General features: G+C 47.3%; 1 protein-coding gene across 5 annotated transcripts in view; it reads left to right on the top strand.

The window, feature by feature from the left end:
- ano4 (anoctamin 4) overlaps positions 1-17,285 on the top strand; it is a 79,420-nt gene that overhangs the window by 39,713 nt on the left and 22,422 nt on the right. For all 5 annotated transcript variants that reach the window (XM_033037893.1, XM_033037891.1, XM_033037895.1 and 2 more), the window contains 8 exons: positions 5,868-5,999; positions 6,845-6,951; positions 8,490-8,545; positions 11,459-11,580; positions 13,128-13,262; positions 14,409-14,505; positions 16,085-16,145; positions 16,967-17,049. In XM_033037893.1, the coding sequence (XP_032893784.1) occupies positions 5,868-5,999; positions 6,845-6,951; positions 8,490-8,545; positions 11,459-11,580; positions 13,128-13,262; positions 14,409-14,505; positions 16,085-16,145; positions 16,967-17,049 (793 nt within the window). The remainder of the gene's footprint in view (positions 1-5,867; positions 6,000-6,844; positions 6,952-8,489; positions 8,546-11,458; positions 11,581-13,127; positions 13,263-14,408; positions 14,506-16,084; positions 16,146-16,966; positions 17,050-17,285) is intronic.

Genomic DNA, 17,285 nt, shown 5'->3' with positions numbered 1-17,285 from the left:
ACCCTTTCCAACTTAATGACATCCTTCCTGTAGCAAGGTGACTAGAACTGCACACAGTACTCCTAACCAGTGTTTCATAAAGTATCAATGTAACATCCCAACTCTTATGGAACGAGCTGCCAGAGTAGGTGGTTGAGGCAGATACAATGACAATGTATAGAAGATCTTTGGACAGGTACACAGATAGGAAAGATTTGGAAAGATATGCCAATTGCGGGCAAATCTGACCCGCTTAGGTCACCTTGGTCGAAATGGATGAATTGGATGAAGGGCTTTTTTCCCTGCTGCATGACTCTGCTGCAAGCATGACTGTGCCCTGATCTATGAAGGCAAGCATGCCACATGTCTTCTGCATCACCCTCTCCTGAAATCAATGGACATGAATCTCTCTATCTCTGTTCATCAACATTCCTGACTGCTTTCCCGTTTACTGTTTGCGTTCTACCTCTAGGATCACAGGACATAGCAGAATTAGGCCATTCAGCCCATCGAGTCTACTCTATTTGTCTTCCAAACATGTATCAGCAGGCACCCATTCCCACCACCAGTAAAGCTGAAAATACCTCTTTAATGGAAAGCTGGCAGTGGTTTTATTATTGCAGGTCATGCATAGACATCCTTGGGTCACAGGAGGTCACCCTTTAGTAGTTTAGAGATGTGGAGTCATACAGCATGGGAACAGGCCCTTCAGCCCAATCCATCCATACCTGAGCTAGTACCATTTACCTGCGTTTGGTCCATATCCTTATAAACCTTTTCTATCCATGCATCTGTCCAACTTTATTTTAACTGTACCTGACTACCATTTCCTCAGGCAATTTATTCACTTTCTATGCAGAAAAGGTGTCTCTCTCACCTCCGATAAATCTTTCCCTTCTCATCTTAAACTTAGGCTCTCTGGTATTAGACTCTCCTACCCTTGGAAAAAGATGGTGAACATTCCCTTTATCTGCACCCCTCTTGATGCTATAAAGCTCTGTAAGGTCACCCCTTGGCCTCGTACACTGCAGGAAAAACAGTCCCAGCCTAACCAACTCCCCTTATAACGAAAGCCCTCCAGTCCTGATTACATCCTGATGAATCCCTTCTCCATGCTTTGCAAAGGAATGACATTCTTCCATTGACCGGGCTCAATCATTCAGTGGATCTTTACTGTCACGTGTACCTCAGTGCAATGAAATTCTTTCCTCCTACACAGTTTGGTTACAATCCGGCTATACATTAGGCACAATCTTACTAAGTACAAGAGTGTAAGACGGGAGATCACACTGACTCGGTTCACAAGAGTCACCACATTTTGAGCACCATCTTGTAGTTTATACTTCATAGGAGTAGAATTAGGCCATTCGGCCCATTGACGCTACTCTGCCATTCAACCATGGCTGATCTTTCTTTCCCTCTCAACCCCATTCACCTGCCTCTATCCCCTAACAAGCATTTGATGACTCTGGGCCTGTACTCGCTGGAGTTTAGACAGAAGAGGGTGGACCTCATTGAAACTTACCGAATAGTGAATGACCTGGATAGAGTGGATGTGGAGAGGATGTTTCCACTAGTGGGAACGTGTAGGAACAGTGGACACAACCTCACAATAAAAGGATGAACCTTTGGAAAGAATATGAGGTGGAATTTATTTTTCCATAGGGTGGTGAATCGGGAATTCATTGCCACAGTCAATGGTTATTTTTAAGGCGGTGAATGACAGGTTCTTGATTAATAAGGGGTGTCAGGGTTACAAAGAGAAGGCAGGAGAATGGGGTTGAGAGAGAGAGATAGATCAGCCATGATTGAATGGCGAATAGACTCGATGGGCTGAATGGCCTAATTCTGCTCCTATGACTTATTAACTTATCCAGGCCCCTCATTCCCTTCAAATCTGAAGTTTAAAAAAAAAGTTCTGAGTCTTGGCCATAAAGGCCCATTGCCCTGGCAATGGGTTGGAGTTGCAGGGGTCGACTTTGCCAGGCCATGTGTAGATGTCCTACTGGGTGACTAGAGCTGTGTATAATACTCCGTGTGGTCTCACCAACAACTAGCAGTTTGAGAGGGTTGAGCAGGGGGAACTGTGTAGACCATATCATAGCAATGTTACAAAATTTTGAGATTTAAAAAATCAAGACTGCAATTTATCCCATCAGATAAAGCATAAAAAGAAGTTTAATTTGACACCTAATTCACTTTCATATCTTCAGTATTAAAAAATGTTATAGCCATTTTCATACTCGGAAATTAGCATCTTGTTCCCTATTGCTTTTCCATTGACTTAACACAAAAGCTGTGATCGAGGACAGTCAAAAGCCCATAACTTTCTTAAAAATGAAGGGAACTAAAATAATTTTTCAGTTATTATAGATTGAAGCATTCTGAAACAAATATGAAACAATCTTACTTGGATGACCTGAAATTAAAGCATATAATTAGTTAATTACCTAATTGTAGCTAATTACAAAATTCAATTACTAGATCTAAACATCTATCCATTTCTTAAGAAAAGATTAACATTTTTAAATAGCCTAAGTGTCCAAATAACATTCACACAAGAATTCATAATATAACATGATTTTTAAATCTCATTGTCATGAATTTATAGGTCAAATGGAAGGAATTTAATGTTTAATTCCCGTAAATTAATGGCCATTTAAATCAGATTCAGATTCAGATTCAATTTTAATTGTCATTGTCAGTGTACAGTACGGAGACAACGAAATGCATTTAGCATCTCCCTGGAAGAGCGACATAGCAAATGATTTGAATAAATAATAATAAGTGATAATAAGTGTCCGGGGGGTGGGGGGGTGATTGGCAGTCACCGAGGTACGTTGTTGAGTAGAGTGACAGCCGCCGGGAAGAAGCTGTTCCTGGACCTGCTGGTTCGGCAACGGAGAGACCTGTAGCGCCTCCCGGATGGTAGGAGGGTAAACAGTCCATGGTTGGGGTGAGAGCAGTCCTTGGCGATGCTGAGCGCCCTCCGCAGACAACGCTTGCTTTGGACAGACTCATCTTGCGAGTGGGTTTTTGTGGAACGCGATCGATTGGAACGTTGCGGTTGCAGTGAATTTGAACCCCATATCGGCAGGAAAAACACTGCCGGTTCTTATGGGGCCAAAAATCACATTTTCGCCAAAGAAACTTTGATTAAAGTCAACCTAAGAAGCAAGTTTATATGTAAAATAAACGACTTGCCTTATGTTTTGTTCCTTACGTGGGATCCGTCCCGTTGTTGGCGTTGACGACGTTAGAAGTCGCTTTTTTATTTTACTCCAGCAATTAAATTGTCCCGCGATTTTTTATTTTATTTTAATTTATTTTTTAACTTCCGAGAACGGAAGTCGGAACGATTTTTCAGCGAGAAAACGGTATTTTAATCCCGCCCACCCCCCCCCCCCCCCTCAAAGGCGCCAAAGTCACGCACACGGCCAGTGGCAGAACTGCAGCGCCGCTGTAATACAATACAATACAATAAATTTATTTGTCATTTGGACCCCGTTGAGGTCCAAACGAAATGCCGTTTCTGCAGCCATACATACAAAACAAAAAAGACCCAAGACCCAACACAATTTACACAAACATCCTTCACAGCGCATCTTCTCCTCGCTGTGAAGGAAGGCAAAAAAAACATATCTCTCCCCTGCACTCCCCTCTCCCCCCCATGTCAGTCAAAGACAGAGTCAAAGCCCCCGGCGCGCGATGTTAAATGTCCCGCAACCATTAAAGCCACGCCAGGTGATGCAAGGCCACGCACCAGGTCTTGGTGTTGGAGCCCCGGCAGGCTCTTGGTGTTGGAGCCCCGGCGGGCTCTTGGTGTTGGAGCCCCGGCGGGCGCTCACAAAGTCCCGCGGCCTTTCCAAGCCGAGCGTGGCGGTGATGTAGGCCCCGTTCCAGGTAATCTTTAACCCCGCAACTCGGGCGGGAGAAGTCGCCGTTGCGGAAGCCCAGAAAAGCGGTCTCCCACCAGGGACCCGCGGGCTCCCGGTATTACTGTCCACAGACCTGCGGTAGGAGCTTCCGAAACTCCGGGTGTCGGGTCACAGCAGCGCTCCACCACAGCTACACCCGCTCCGGACTCGGCCAGCTCCGTGATGGTGAGTAGATCCGCAGCTCCACGACTGGAGGCCCAGGTCATTCCTGTTGGAGGCTGCTCCACGTTGCAGCCCCAACGACAACGGAGACCCGACAAAGAAAAGGTCGGGTCTCCCGTGCAGGGGAAAGACCTTAAAGTTCCCCCACCCACCCCCACACACATACCCCGACAAAAAAAACAATAAAAACTACATAGAAACAAGACAGAAAACAATAAAAAGACAGACGGACTGCAGAGGCCGCTGCTGACAAGAGTCGCGCCGCCCACCGGTAAGTATGGTAACATACCTACATATCACGGCGTCTCTCTGGTGTGGGCTGCAGCCTCTCCGTATTAATCCTGCCGATTGCATCTTCTGTAAGAGGTTACTGCAGCGCCTTTTACCTCTGGATGTCCCCAAACGTCCTACAGCCAACGGAGATCACCTGAAGTGTAGGCACTGTTCTAATGTTGGATGTGTTGTGCTCGGAAGAAAGCTTTTTATCGGAATGTATCACAGCATGTTTTGGGAATATCTTCATCCAAGACCGCAAGAAATCACAAAGAAATGTGGACGCAGCCCAGACCATCGCACAAACTAACCTGCCTTCCAATGACTCCAATTATACCTGACTCTGCCTCGGCAAGGCCACCAGCATAATGAAGGACGAGTCACACCCTGGCCACTCCCTCTTCTCCCCTTTCCCATCAGGCAAAAGGTAAAGACGTGTGAAAACTCACACCTCCAGATTCAGGGACAGTTTCTTCCCAGCTGTTATCAGGCAACAGAACCATCCTACCAACAACCGGAGAGCAGTCCTGAACTACCATCTACCTAATTGGAGCCCCTCGGACTATCTTTGATCAGACTTTACTGGTTTTATCTTGCACTTACTGTTATTCATGATATTCCCGTTATCATGTATCTCTACACTGTGGATGGCTCAATTGTAATCATGTATTGTCTTTCCGCTGACTGGTTAGCACGCAACAAATGCTTTTCACTGCACCTCGGTACACGTGACAATAGACTAATGACTGAGGTTTGGCAGGCTGTATTACCATAAAACAAATGGGAGAGCTGTTGCCTCTTGTAGCTCCCTCCATCAGTCTCTCTCGTATCTGGAATATCCCACTCCAGGCGAGGCACGGGTGAATCTCCTCTGTACCCTCTCTGCACAAGCACGTCAACAGTGTTTAATTGTCATGTGTACCGGCAACGGAACAGTGAAATTCTTACTTGCTGCAGCTTAACCAGCCCATAAAAGCAATCTCACGCAATGAAACATAAATTAATCAATAGTATAATAAATTAACAATGACTAATACCATCTATCCAGACCATTATAGTGCAAAAACCAAAGTCTGTAGTGAAACAAAAACTAAGTCCACGGTAAATCATAATTGCTGAGGTTAGTGTGCAGTGTTCAAGAGCTTGATGGTTGTTGGGAAGAAGCTGTCCTTGAACCTGGAGGTGACTATTTTAGTACCTTTGCGTCATTGAGTCTTACAGCATGGAAACAGGCCCTTCGGCTCAACTTGCCTACACTGGCCAACATGTCCCATCTACACTAGTCTCGCCTGCCTGCATTTGGCCCATATCTCTCTAAACCTGTCTTATCCAAGTACCTGTTTAAATGTTTCTTAAACGATGCGATAGTGCCTGCCTCAACTATCTTCCACACAATGGTAGCAGCAAGATGAGAGCATGGCTGGCTCCTTTTGATTGTGTGGTGACCAGAACTGTACGCAATGCTCTGTCGGGATTGCCGTTTCATCACTAACAATTGCTCCATGCTTTTCGCAGGATGGAGAAACGGTTGAGGAAGATCCGAAGGTGGTTTCCTAGGAAGCCCATGAGGCTGGACAAGGATGTAATGCCAGACCTGGAGGACACGGACTGCTACACTGCTCCTTTCAGCCAGCAGAGAATACACCAGTAAGCTTTACTTTGGTTAAAAGTATTCTCAACGGGGTGGATGAATGTTTGGCTTGTAGTTTGGCTTGCAGTTTGGCTTGCAGTTTGGCGATGCAGCATAGAAACGTGTCCTTTGGCCCATCAGGTTCTCAACGATCACCCATTCGCATTAGATATGAAAAGCTGGAGTACCTCAGTGGGTCCCGGTCGGCAGCATCTCCGGAGAAAAGGAATGGGTGACGGTTTTGAGTCGAGGCCACATTAGTTCTGTTACCCATTTTCGCATCCTACACAGAAGGGACAATTTACAGAGGCCACTTAACCTACAAACCTGCACGTCTTTGGAAGGTGGGAGGAAACCGGAGCACCCGGAGGAAACCCACACAGTCACAGGGAGAACTTGCAAACTCCGTACAGACAGCACCCGTGGTCAGGATTGAACCAGGGTGCATGGATAGTTTAGTATACTGCCACGGAAATATTACCATTTCCTATTACCAAAGGAAAGGTTTAGAGTGAAATGGTTCAAACATGGGCAGGCTGGACTAGTGTAGATGGGGCATCTGGTTTGGCATGGGCAAGTTGGGCCGAAGGGCCTGTTTTCATGCTGTATCTCTAAACTAAATTGTAAGCACACTTAAGGTTGCAAAGCTAGCACCAAAGGAGTGGACCTTTGAGTGTTGACCCTGCCAATGCATGGGCATCGTGGCATCAGTGGAGTGATGGTGCCACTCTCTGGGGTTTCTTCAGCAGACATTCCCAGGTGCAGGCACCAGCTGAATCGAGGGGGTTGGCAACCCACGTCTGCATGTAACTGAACACAGCGACGGGGAAGCGAAAGGTAACCCCGTTCCATCTCGTTCCAGCTTCATCATAAACAACAACGACACTTTCTTCCACAACTCCACAAGGAGTAGGATCGTTCACCACATCCTGCAGAGAGTTAAATACGAAGAGGGGAAGAGTGCAGTGGGTACGTCAATTTGGCTCACTCTCTGTGTGTATGCCATTGCTTACCGTTTTATCAGGGCAATGAGCCTATGGATGTGTTGTGAGGAGCTGGTGTTTACTTTGAAATGTCATATGCCATGGTTAGAGTCATAGAGTTATACAGCACGGAAGCAGGCCCTTTGGACCACATTGTCCATGCTGACTTAGTTGACCTACTGGGCTAGTCCCATTTGCCTACATTTGGCCCATGGTCCACTAACTTTTCCTACCCTTTTCAATACAAACCTATTTAAATGTTAATTTGCAATTCCTCCTTGCCAGCCTTTTGGCTATATAACAGCCCGTTCTTCATGTTAACCTACTGTGTGATCTACCTCTGCTGTTGGGGTGGGGCAAGAACAGGGAGATGTAATAGATAGGATGCACACATTGTACATTACATTTATGGCTCATATTAGCTCGTATGGCTTTATGGTTGGGATTGTATACCATGATCACTTCAACATCCACCAGACAACCAATCATCACCTGTAAAGGGTTTCGGCCCGAAACATTGCCTATCTCCTTCGCTCCATAGATGCTGCTGCACCCGCTGAGTTTCTCCAGCATTTTTGTGTACCATCACCTGTAAACATTCTTTCATAGCACTACAGCACAGAAACAGGCCCTTCAGCCTGACGCATCAATGCCAACCAAGGTACCCCATTTTAAAGTTGGTCCCATTTGGCCCATATCCCTCTCAACCTTTCCTATCCATGTACCCGTGCACACAAAATGCTGGAATAACTCAGCGGGACAGGCAGCATCTCGCTGTCCCACTGAGTTACTCCAGCATTTTGTGTCTACCTTCGATTTAAACCAGCATCTGCAGTTCTTTCCTACACATGTACCTGTACAAATGTCTTTTAAATATTGTTATAGTGTCTGCCTCAACTACCTCCTCCGGCAGCTCGTCCCACATATCCACCACTCTATGTATGAAAACGTTTCTCCTCAGGTTCCGACTAAATCTTTTAACCTGTGCCCTCTAGTTCTTGATTTCCCAACCCTCGGAAGAAGCCTCTGTGTCAATCATGATGCCAAGTTAAACTAATCTCCTCTGCCTACATGTAATCCGTTCCCTGCATATCCATGAAACTATCTAAAAGCCTCATAAATGCCAGTAATGCATCTGCCTCCACCACCACCCCTGGCAGTGCGTTCCAGGCACCCACTACACTCTGTGTTAAATAAAAAACTAGGCCTGCACATCTTTGTTAAACCTTTCCCCTCTGACATTGAAGGCTATGTATGCCCTTTAGTCTTTAACATTTCTACCATGGGAAATGTTTTCTGACTGTGGGCCCTAACACACTTCTGGAAAAGCCTCTGATCTGCGTCCTCGGTTCAGGGACGGTTCTGGTGATATGGCAGGGTTCGCTGCCTGCGGTGTGCAAGACCCGCCACAGATATATTAACAACCGGGTCCCTCTCTGGGAGTGCTGCGGTATTGATGCAAGCAGTGCTGCAAGTGTAGTGTTTAAGCCAAACTGGAGCTGTACTGACGTTTCTTTTCTTTAGGTCTCAATTCTTTACTTGGCAACAGCACCTATGAAGCAGCCTTCCCCCTTCACGAGGTAAACGCGAACTAACGTTGTGACTCGATCCTACCTGTGACTCTCCCTGTAAACATGCTGTTTCAAATACCAGGTTTGCCTTGAACAAGGGAGATATGCCATAGTCATACAGCATGGAAACAGGCCCTTCCTCCCAACATGCCCACACTGACCAACATGTCCCATGTGCACTAGTCCCAACTTGCCCATATTTTGTCCATATCCCTCTAATCATTTCCTATCCATGTCCCTTAGTACCTGCCTCAACCACCTCCACTCTCAGCTTGTTCCATATACCCAATGGAAATGTTGCCCCTCGGGTTCCTATTAAATCTTTTCCCTCTCATCTTACACCTATGTTCTTGAGTTACGAGGTTGGCAACATCCTCGTAAATCTTCCCTGCACCCTTACCATCGTAATGGCAAGTGGTTTGGATTTTTTGTTTGGAATTATAGAGCTATACAGCAAGAACAGAGGCCCTCGGCCTACCTAATCATGCTGACCAATTTGGAACTTTGGGCTCCTCACATTTGTGTATTTTGAGTCAATTGGCCTCTAAACCCTTCCTATCGATATTTGTCCAAGTGTCTTTTAAACATTGTAATTGTATCTGCTTCTATAGCTTTCTCTGGCAGTTCATTCCAGATTCAGACTGCCTTCTGAGTTTAAAAGTTGCCCCTCTTAAATCTCTCACCTCTCACCTTAAGCCTGTGCCCTCTAGTTTTAGTATCCTCTACCCTAGGTAAAAGACTGCAAGAGTTTAATGAGGGGGTGGGAAGAATCGCTGTTTATGGGGTAAGAGCAGCACAGTGGGGCTGAGGTGAAAGACTGGTGGGGCAGGTGAGAAGGTGGGAGACTTCTGCTGCTAGCTGAGCTCCGGCCAATGCTGTGAGACATCGCTCATGCCATTATCTTATTGAAACTTACCAAACAGTGAAAGGCCTGGACAAAGTGGATGTGGAGAGGATGTTTCCACTAGAGGGAAAATGTAGAGTTGGACCAGAGGGCACAGCTTCAGAATAAAAGGACATACCTTTAGTACGAAGGTGAGGAGGTATTTCTTTAGCCAGAACGTGGTGAATCTAGAATTCATTGCCACAGACAGCTGTGACCAAGTCATTGAGTATTTTCAAAGTGAGGATTGACAGATTCTTGATTAATAAAGGTGTCGGGGGTTATGAGGAGAAGGCAGGAGAATGGGGTTGAGAGGGAAAGATAGATCAGCCATGCTCGAATGGTGGTGTGAATTTTCTGATGGGCCAAATGGCCTAATTCTGCACCTTTGACATGATTACTGCATAGGTTACTGGGGAAGGCTGAGCCTCCAGCGACCCTCCACACTCTGAAAGCCTTGAGTATGGGAGTCACGAACACTTTGTTAACCCAGCCAAGAACTGTTTATCGTTTAGTTTAGAGATACAGCGTAGAAATGGACCCTTCGGCCCATCGAAACGGCACCGACCAGCGACCGCCCCTATCCCTTGGTGGCAAAAACAGGAAAGCAGGCTATTATCTAAATGGTGGCCGACTAGGAAAAGGGGAGATGCAGCGAGACCTGGGTGTCATGGTACACCAGTCATTGAAAGTGGGCATGCAGGTGCAGCAGGCAGTAAAGAAAGCGAATGGTATGTTAGCTTTCATAGCAAAAGGATTTGAGTATAGGAGCAGGGAGGTTCTACTGCAGTTGTACAGGGTCTTGGTGAGACCACACCTGGAGTATTGCGTACAGTTTTGGTCTCCAAATCTGAGGAAGGACATTATTGCCATAGAGGGAGTGCAGAGAAGGTTCACCAGACTGATTCCTGGGATGTCAGGACTGTCTTATGAAGAAAGACTGGATAGACTTGGTTTATACTCTCTAGAATTTAGGAGATTGAGAGGGGATCTTATAGAAACTTACAAAATTCTTAAGGGGTTGGACAGGCTAGATGCAGGAAGATTGCTCCCGATGTTGGGGAAGTCCAGGACAAGGGGTCACAGCTTAAGGATAAGGGGGAAATCCTTTAAAACCGAGATGAGAAGAACTTTTTTCACATAGAGAGTGGTGAATCTCTGGAACTCCCTGCCACAGAGGGTAGTCGAGGCCAGTTCATTGGCTATATTTAAGAGGGAGTTAGATGTGGCCCTTGTGGCTAAGGGGATCAGAGGGTATGGAGAGAAGGCAGGTACGGGATACTGAGTTGGATGATCAGCCATGATCATATTGAATGGCGGTGCAGGCTCGAAGGGCCGAATGGCCTACTCCTGCACCTAATTTCTATGTTTCTATGTTTCTATCCAACACACTAGAGACAATTTACAATTTTTACCAAAGCCAAATTGCCCTACAAACCTGCACTTCTGCAGTGTGGGAGGAAACCGGAGCAGCTGGAGAAAACCCAAGCGGTCACAGGGAGAATGTACAAACTCTGTACAGACAGCACCCGCAGTCAGTGTTGAACCCAGATTTCTGGCGCTCTAAGGCGGCAACTCTACCGCTGCGCCACTTTGTCACCCCACGACATATAGGTAGTATTACAGTGTGGAAACAGGCCCACTTGCCCATACCAGTCAACATGTTCCACCTACGCTAGTCCCACCTGCCTGTGTTTGGACCATATCCCTCTAAACCTGGCCTATCCATGCACCTGTCTAAATGTTTCATAGACGCTGCGATAGTACTTGCCTCAATTACCTCCTCTAGCAGCTCATTCCATACATCCACCACCCTCTGTGTGGAAAAGTTACCCCTCGGCATCCTAATAAATCTTTCCCCCCCTCACCTCAAACCTATATCCTCTGGTTCTTGATTCCCCTACTCTGGACAAGAGATTCTGTGCATCTCCCCAATCTGTTCTTCCACTGGTTTTTCTCACCTCTATAAAATCACCCCTAATCCTCCTGCGTTCCAAGGCATAGAGAACTAATGGTGACTTATTTTGTCTTTGCTTCAGGGAAGTTACAAAAGCAAAAAGTCGGTCAAGACCCACGGAGCCATGAACCACCGGCATCTGCTCTATGAATGTTGGGCCTGGTGGGGGGTGTGGTACAAATTCCAGCCTCTTGACCTCGTTCGGTGAGTCGGGCACTGTTCTGTCCGTGGTGTGGAGGCCAAATCAATGGATATTTTTAATACAGAGATACAGTAGATAGATTCTTGATGAATACGGGTGTCGGGGGATATGGGGAGAAGGCAGGAGAATGGGGTTGAATGGGAGAGATAGATCAGCCATGATTGAATCGCGGAGTAGGCCTGATGGGCCGAATGGCATAATTCTGCTCCTATCACTTATGAAACGTCATATGGGTCAATGGCCGGTTGTTGTCAAGGCCCCACGCTCCCCTGCAAGGCACCCACGCCTCGGACAAGCATTTCAAATTCCAGTGTATGTTATTTTAGTTATATGTTTAATTTTCCTTGCGATTCTATACATTTTCGTTATCAATTTATAAAATCAAGAACTGATTGGTCACAAATCAAAACACGAGGGGAGAATATTGATGGGAAAAAGAATCAGATGATGAATGTCATTTTTAAACTGCGTACCGGCACCTTTTTGTCAATAAAGAAAATACACCATGGAGTCTGGAATTGGGCTCTGCCATCCATGCCAATCAAGATCCCCATCCACGCTACTCCCGTTTGCCCCATATCCATCTAAACCTTTCCTATCCATGTACCTGATTGTATCCAATAAAGGATACTTTACTTTTTTACTTTACCTGTCCAAATACCTGTTAAGTGTGGTTACTGTACCTGCCTCAACTACCTCCTCGAGCAGCTCGTTCCATATACCCACCACTCTCTGTGTCAATAAGAGATGTCCCTCAGGTTCTTATTTCCCTTATCACCTTAAATCTATGTCCTCTGGTACTTTATTTCCTATCCGATGCATTCCCCTCATGATTTTATACACCTCTATCCTCCTGCACTCCAAGGAATGAAGTCCTAGCCTACACAACCTCTCCCTATAGCTCAGGCCCTCGGGTCTTGGCAACATCTTTGTAAATCTTCTCTGCACTCTTTCCAGCTTGACGGCATCCTTCCTATAGCAGGGTGACCAAAACTGAATATAGTGCTCCAAGTGCAGTCTCACCAACGTCTTGTACAACTGCAACATAATGTGCTACTTTCTACACTCGATACCCTGACTAATGAAGGCCAATGTATCCAAAGCGTACGTGATCTCACAACCACAGTGAAGTAAGATTAATAAGTAACTAACTGTGAGGTAAATCTTCCATCCCCATTCCCCGGGTTCACTGGCCATTATCTCATCGTTGAACCTGAGATTGGGCTTTTATTGTCAGGGGTTGTCAGCCTTTAAAGATTGGTGGGTGGGGGGGGTGGATGACTGAATAGGAACCTGAGGGGCAACCCTTTCACACCAAGGGTGGTGGGTGTATGGAACGAGCTGTCAGAGGAGGTAGTTGAGGCAGGTACTATCACAACATTTAATAAAACATTTGGACAGGTACATGGATAGGAAAAGTTCAGAGGGATATGGGCCAAACGCGGGCAGGTGGGAGGAGTGTAGATGGGGCGGCATGGGCAGGTTGGGCTGAAGGGCTTGTTTCCACGCTGTATGACGCTCCCTTGTCGACTGGCTGTTTGCTTCATAGGCGTTATTATGGGGAGAAGGTTGGTCTCTACTTTGCCTGGCTGGGCTGGTACACCGGAATGCTCTTCCCAGCCGCTGCCATCGGCTTGATGGTCTTCCTCTATGGAGTCTTCACGGTGGAACACTGCCAAGTCAGGTAAGAACGTGAGGCGCAGGAGCAAAACGAGGCCATTGGGCTCATCCAGGGTAAGGATGGGCAAGGTTCTGGCCTTCCATCTCTGCTGGGTCGGCATGGACAAAGTTTAGTTTATTGCCACGTGTACTGAGGTACAGTGGGAAGCTTTTGTTGCATGCTAACCAGTCAGCGGAAAGTCTATACATGATTACAATCGAGCCATCTACAGTTGCACGATAAAGGGAATAATGTGAATGATGTTTAGTGCAAGATAAAGTCCGCTCAAAGAAAATCCGATCTCCAATGAGGTAGATGGAGATTGCTCTCTTGTTGTTGGTAGGCTGGCTCAGTTGCCTGACAACAAAAGTAGACTGAAGGACCTGTTTCCCTTCTGTACTGCTCTGTGACTCTCTGCCCAAATTATGGTAGAATGCGGCAGCAGAGACCCGTGACCCCCGTAAACATGCTGCCCGTTGCCTCCATCAGCCGTTCCTCTGCCTCCGTTCCCCGTGGTCACCGTGTCCCACTTCCCAATCTGGTCCTGGGACTATTGGGCACTTTCCGAGGGCACGGGAGGCGGGACGTGAACCGTTCACAGCCACCGACCTTCCCCCTTCACCCTCCACTGTCGCCATTTAGACGTCCTGCCTCGGTTGCTTCTATTGTGGGTGTGTGTCACGGAGTCGGTGGGTGTGCAAGGGCACGTGGGAGCGAGTAGCGTGGCAAAGTTGGGCAGCGGAGGAGTTGCTGCCTCACAGCGCCAGAGACCCAGGTTCGTTCCTGACTATGGGTGCTGTCCGTGTGGAGTTTGTGTGTTCTCCCTGGGACCGCGTGGGATTTCTCCGGGTGTTCTGCTTTCCTCCCACATTCCAAAGACGTGCAAGTAAATTGTCCCCAGTGTGTGGGATAGTGCTAGCGTACTGGATGATCGTGGATCGGCGCAGACTCAGTGGGTTGAAGAGCCCGTTTCCTCGCTGTATCTCTAAACTAACCAAGCTAAGGTTCCTGGAAAAGGGGATGGGTGGGGAGGGCCCCATGGGCCAGAATCTGTTCGATGAGCAGAAGGACCACTTTCTTGGAAATTGAGGAAAAATAAATCTCTGCTGGAGTGTCCACACCCGCTCGACGCAACGTCCCTGTGACTGTGCCTCTACTCTCTTACCCCAGCAATGAGATCTGCCATGCAACAGATACGGTCATGTGCCCGCTGTGCGACCAACACTGCGGCTACCTGCGGCTGTCGGACAGCTGTGCCTACTCCAAGGTAGGCACAAGGGGTTGTTCATCGTGTCTGACGGAGGGATGGATGGACGGGTGGGGGGAGGGACGGGCGGAGGGAGGGAGGGACGGAAGAACATGAACAGGCCCCTTGGCCTACACTGTCCGTGCTGACATGATGCCAAGTTTAAACTAGTCTCTGCCTGCACCTGATCCATTGCCTGCATATCCAAGTGCCAATCCAAAAGTCTCTTAAATGCCACTAGCTTATCTGCCTCCACCACCAGCACCCCTGGCAGCGCTTTCCGGACACCCACCATGTATGTATTTAAAAAAATAAACATGCCCTGCACATCTCCGTTAAACTTTGTTCCTCTCGCCTTAAAGCTGTGCCCTCTAGTATTTGATTTTTTTTTTCCATCCAGAGATAAAGGTTCTGACTACCTTATCTAGGCCCCTCATCATGTTACAAACTTCTATCAGGTCTCCCTGCAATCTCTGGCTTTCCGGAGATAACAATCCCAGTCTGTCCAAACTCTCCCTGTAGCCAATACCCCCTTAATCCAGGAAGTGTCCTTGTTGGAGACCATATCTATGGCTGGGGTCTGTGATCCTGCTGGATTATGCTGTGCCCACCCACTACATTGCCTCACTACCCAACACTTCCAACCTGCCGCATCACGGATCGGTCTTCACAGAATGATCAGATTTTGAGCCAAAGATAGGCACAAAAAGCTGGAGTAACTCAGCGGGACAGGCAGCATCTCTGGAGAGAAGCAATGGGTTACGTTTTGGGTCGAGACCCTTCTTCAGACTGCTGCCTGATCCGCCAAGCTACTCCAGCTTTTTGTGTCTATCTTCGGTCTAAACCAGCATCCGCAGTTCCTTCTTACAGATTTTGTAGACCCTGTTTTCTTTCTGATCTCTGCAGAATATCAGAGCTGGGGGAGTGCCAACTTACTGTGCGCATCTTTGGCTGAGCAATTGGATGGAAATGTCAAAGACTAACGGGCATAATATTAGGGTGAAAGGGGCAAAGTTTAAAGGGGATGTGTGGGGCAAGTTTGTTATTTTATACACAGAGGGTGGTGGGTGCCTGGAACACATTGCCTGGGGTAGTAGTGATGGCAGATACAATAGGGATGTTTAAGAGCCTTTTAGATGTATCAGAATCAGAATCAGAATCACACTTTATTCGCCAAGTATGTTTTGCAACGTACGAGGAATTTCATTGACCAGGATAGTCATACAATTAAAAGTAACAGATCACATCGAAAACACATTTTGACATGAACATCCACCACAGTGACTCCTACACATTCCTCACTGTGATGGAAGGCAAAATAAAGTTTAAGTCCTTCCCTTAGTTCTTCCTTGGTCGTGGGCCTCGAACCCCCATTGATGGGACGATCTTGACTCCCGTAGCCGGCGGCGTTCGGGAGGGAATGGAGGAATATGGATCACGAGGAGATTAGTGGAACTTGGCATCATGTTCAGCATGGACATTGTGGGCCGAAGGGCCTGTTAGTGTGCTGTACTGTTCTATATAAGAGGGGCGGTGGGTAGGGTGTTGGAGGTGTGGCCTTGTTTGGCAGCACTAACTCATTTCCATTTTCCAATTGCAGGTGACGCATTACTTTGATAATCAAGCAACGGTATTCTTTGCTGTTTTCATGGCGGTCTGGGGTAGGTGTTCATTCATCGATTGATTGAAATATACAGCATGGAAACAGGCCCATTGAGTCCATGCCAACCATTGATCACCTGTACACACTAGTTCCATTTTATCCCACTTTCCTGTCCACTCCCTACACACGTGGGCAATTCACAGAGGGTCAATGAACCTACAAACCTGCACATCTATGGAATGTGGGAGGAAACCTATGCGGTAACAGGGAGAACATGCAAACTCCACACAGACAGCACCCGAGGTTGGGTTTGAACCCGGATCTCTGGCGATGTGAGGCAGTAACTCTACCCCACTGTGCCGTGCAGCGGTACCGAAGGCATTTACATCTCTGATGAATCATGGCCTGGTTTTTACCACTGACTTTAGAGACAGCGCAGAAACAGGCACTTCGGCACACCGTGTCTGTGCCCACCAGCCAATCACCCCTTCCACTAGCACTATCCTACACATTTGGGACAATGTACAATTTTACCACGGGCAATTAACCTGCAAACCTCTACATCTTTGGAGTGTGGGAGGAAACCGGAGCACCTGGAGAAAGCCCACGCGATCACTGGGAGAATGTACAAACTCTGTACAGACAGCACCCGTAGTCTGAATCAAACCCTGGCCTCAGGCCCTGTAAAGCAGGAACTCTACCGCTGCGCCACCATGCCGACCCAAATAAACATCTTGTTTCTTGATTTGTATAACGTTAATCAATTTAGCAAAATGTCCAGTTGACCAGAACCGCGCGCCCTATGCCAAGTAATTCTGTGACCTTCACCTCCTCTCTCTCTCTCTCTCTCTCTCCTCTCTCTCTCTCTCTCATCCCCAGCCACTGTCTTCCTGGAGTTCTGGAAGCGCAGGAAAGCTGTCATCGCCTACGACTGGGACCTGATAGAGTGGGAAGAGGAAGAGGTCAGTGACTGGTGGCACCAGAGACCGCAGATGCTGAGGTCTTTAGCAAAAACACACAGTGCTGGAGGAACTCAGCGGGTCAGGCAGAGTTTGAGGAGGGAATGGACAGACGATGTTTTGGGTCAGGACCCTTCTTCATTCATTTGTTCTACACCCCTCTATATCACCGTCTATGTCTCTCGTTTCCCTTTTCCCCGACTCTCAGTCTGAAGAAGGGTCGCCACCCGAAACATCAC

This window comes from Amblyraja radiata, chromosome 19 (genome assembly GCF_010909765.2).
Source record: "Amblyraja radiata isolate CabotCenter1 chromosome 19, sAmbRad1.1.pri, whole genome shotgun sequence".
In the NCBI taxonomy this organism is placed as follows: domain Eukaryota; kingdom Metazoa; phylum Chordata; class Chondrichthyes; order Rajiformes; family Rajidae; genus Amblyraja; species Amblyraja radiata.
This window is presented reverse-complemented; position numbering and strand designations above follow the sequence as displayed.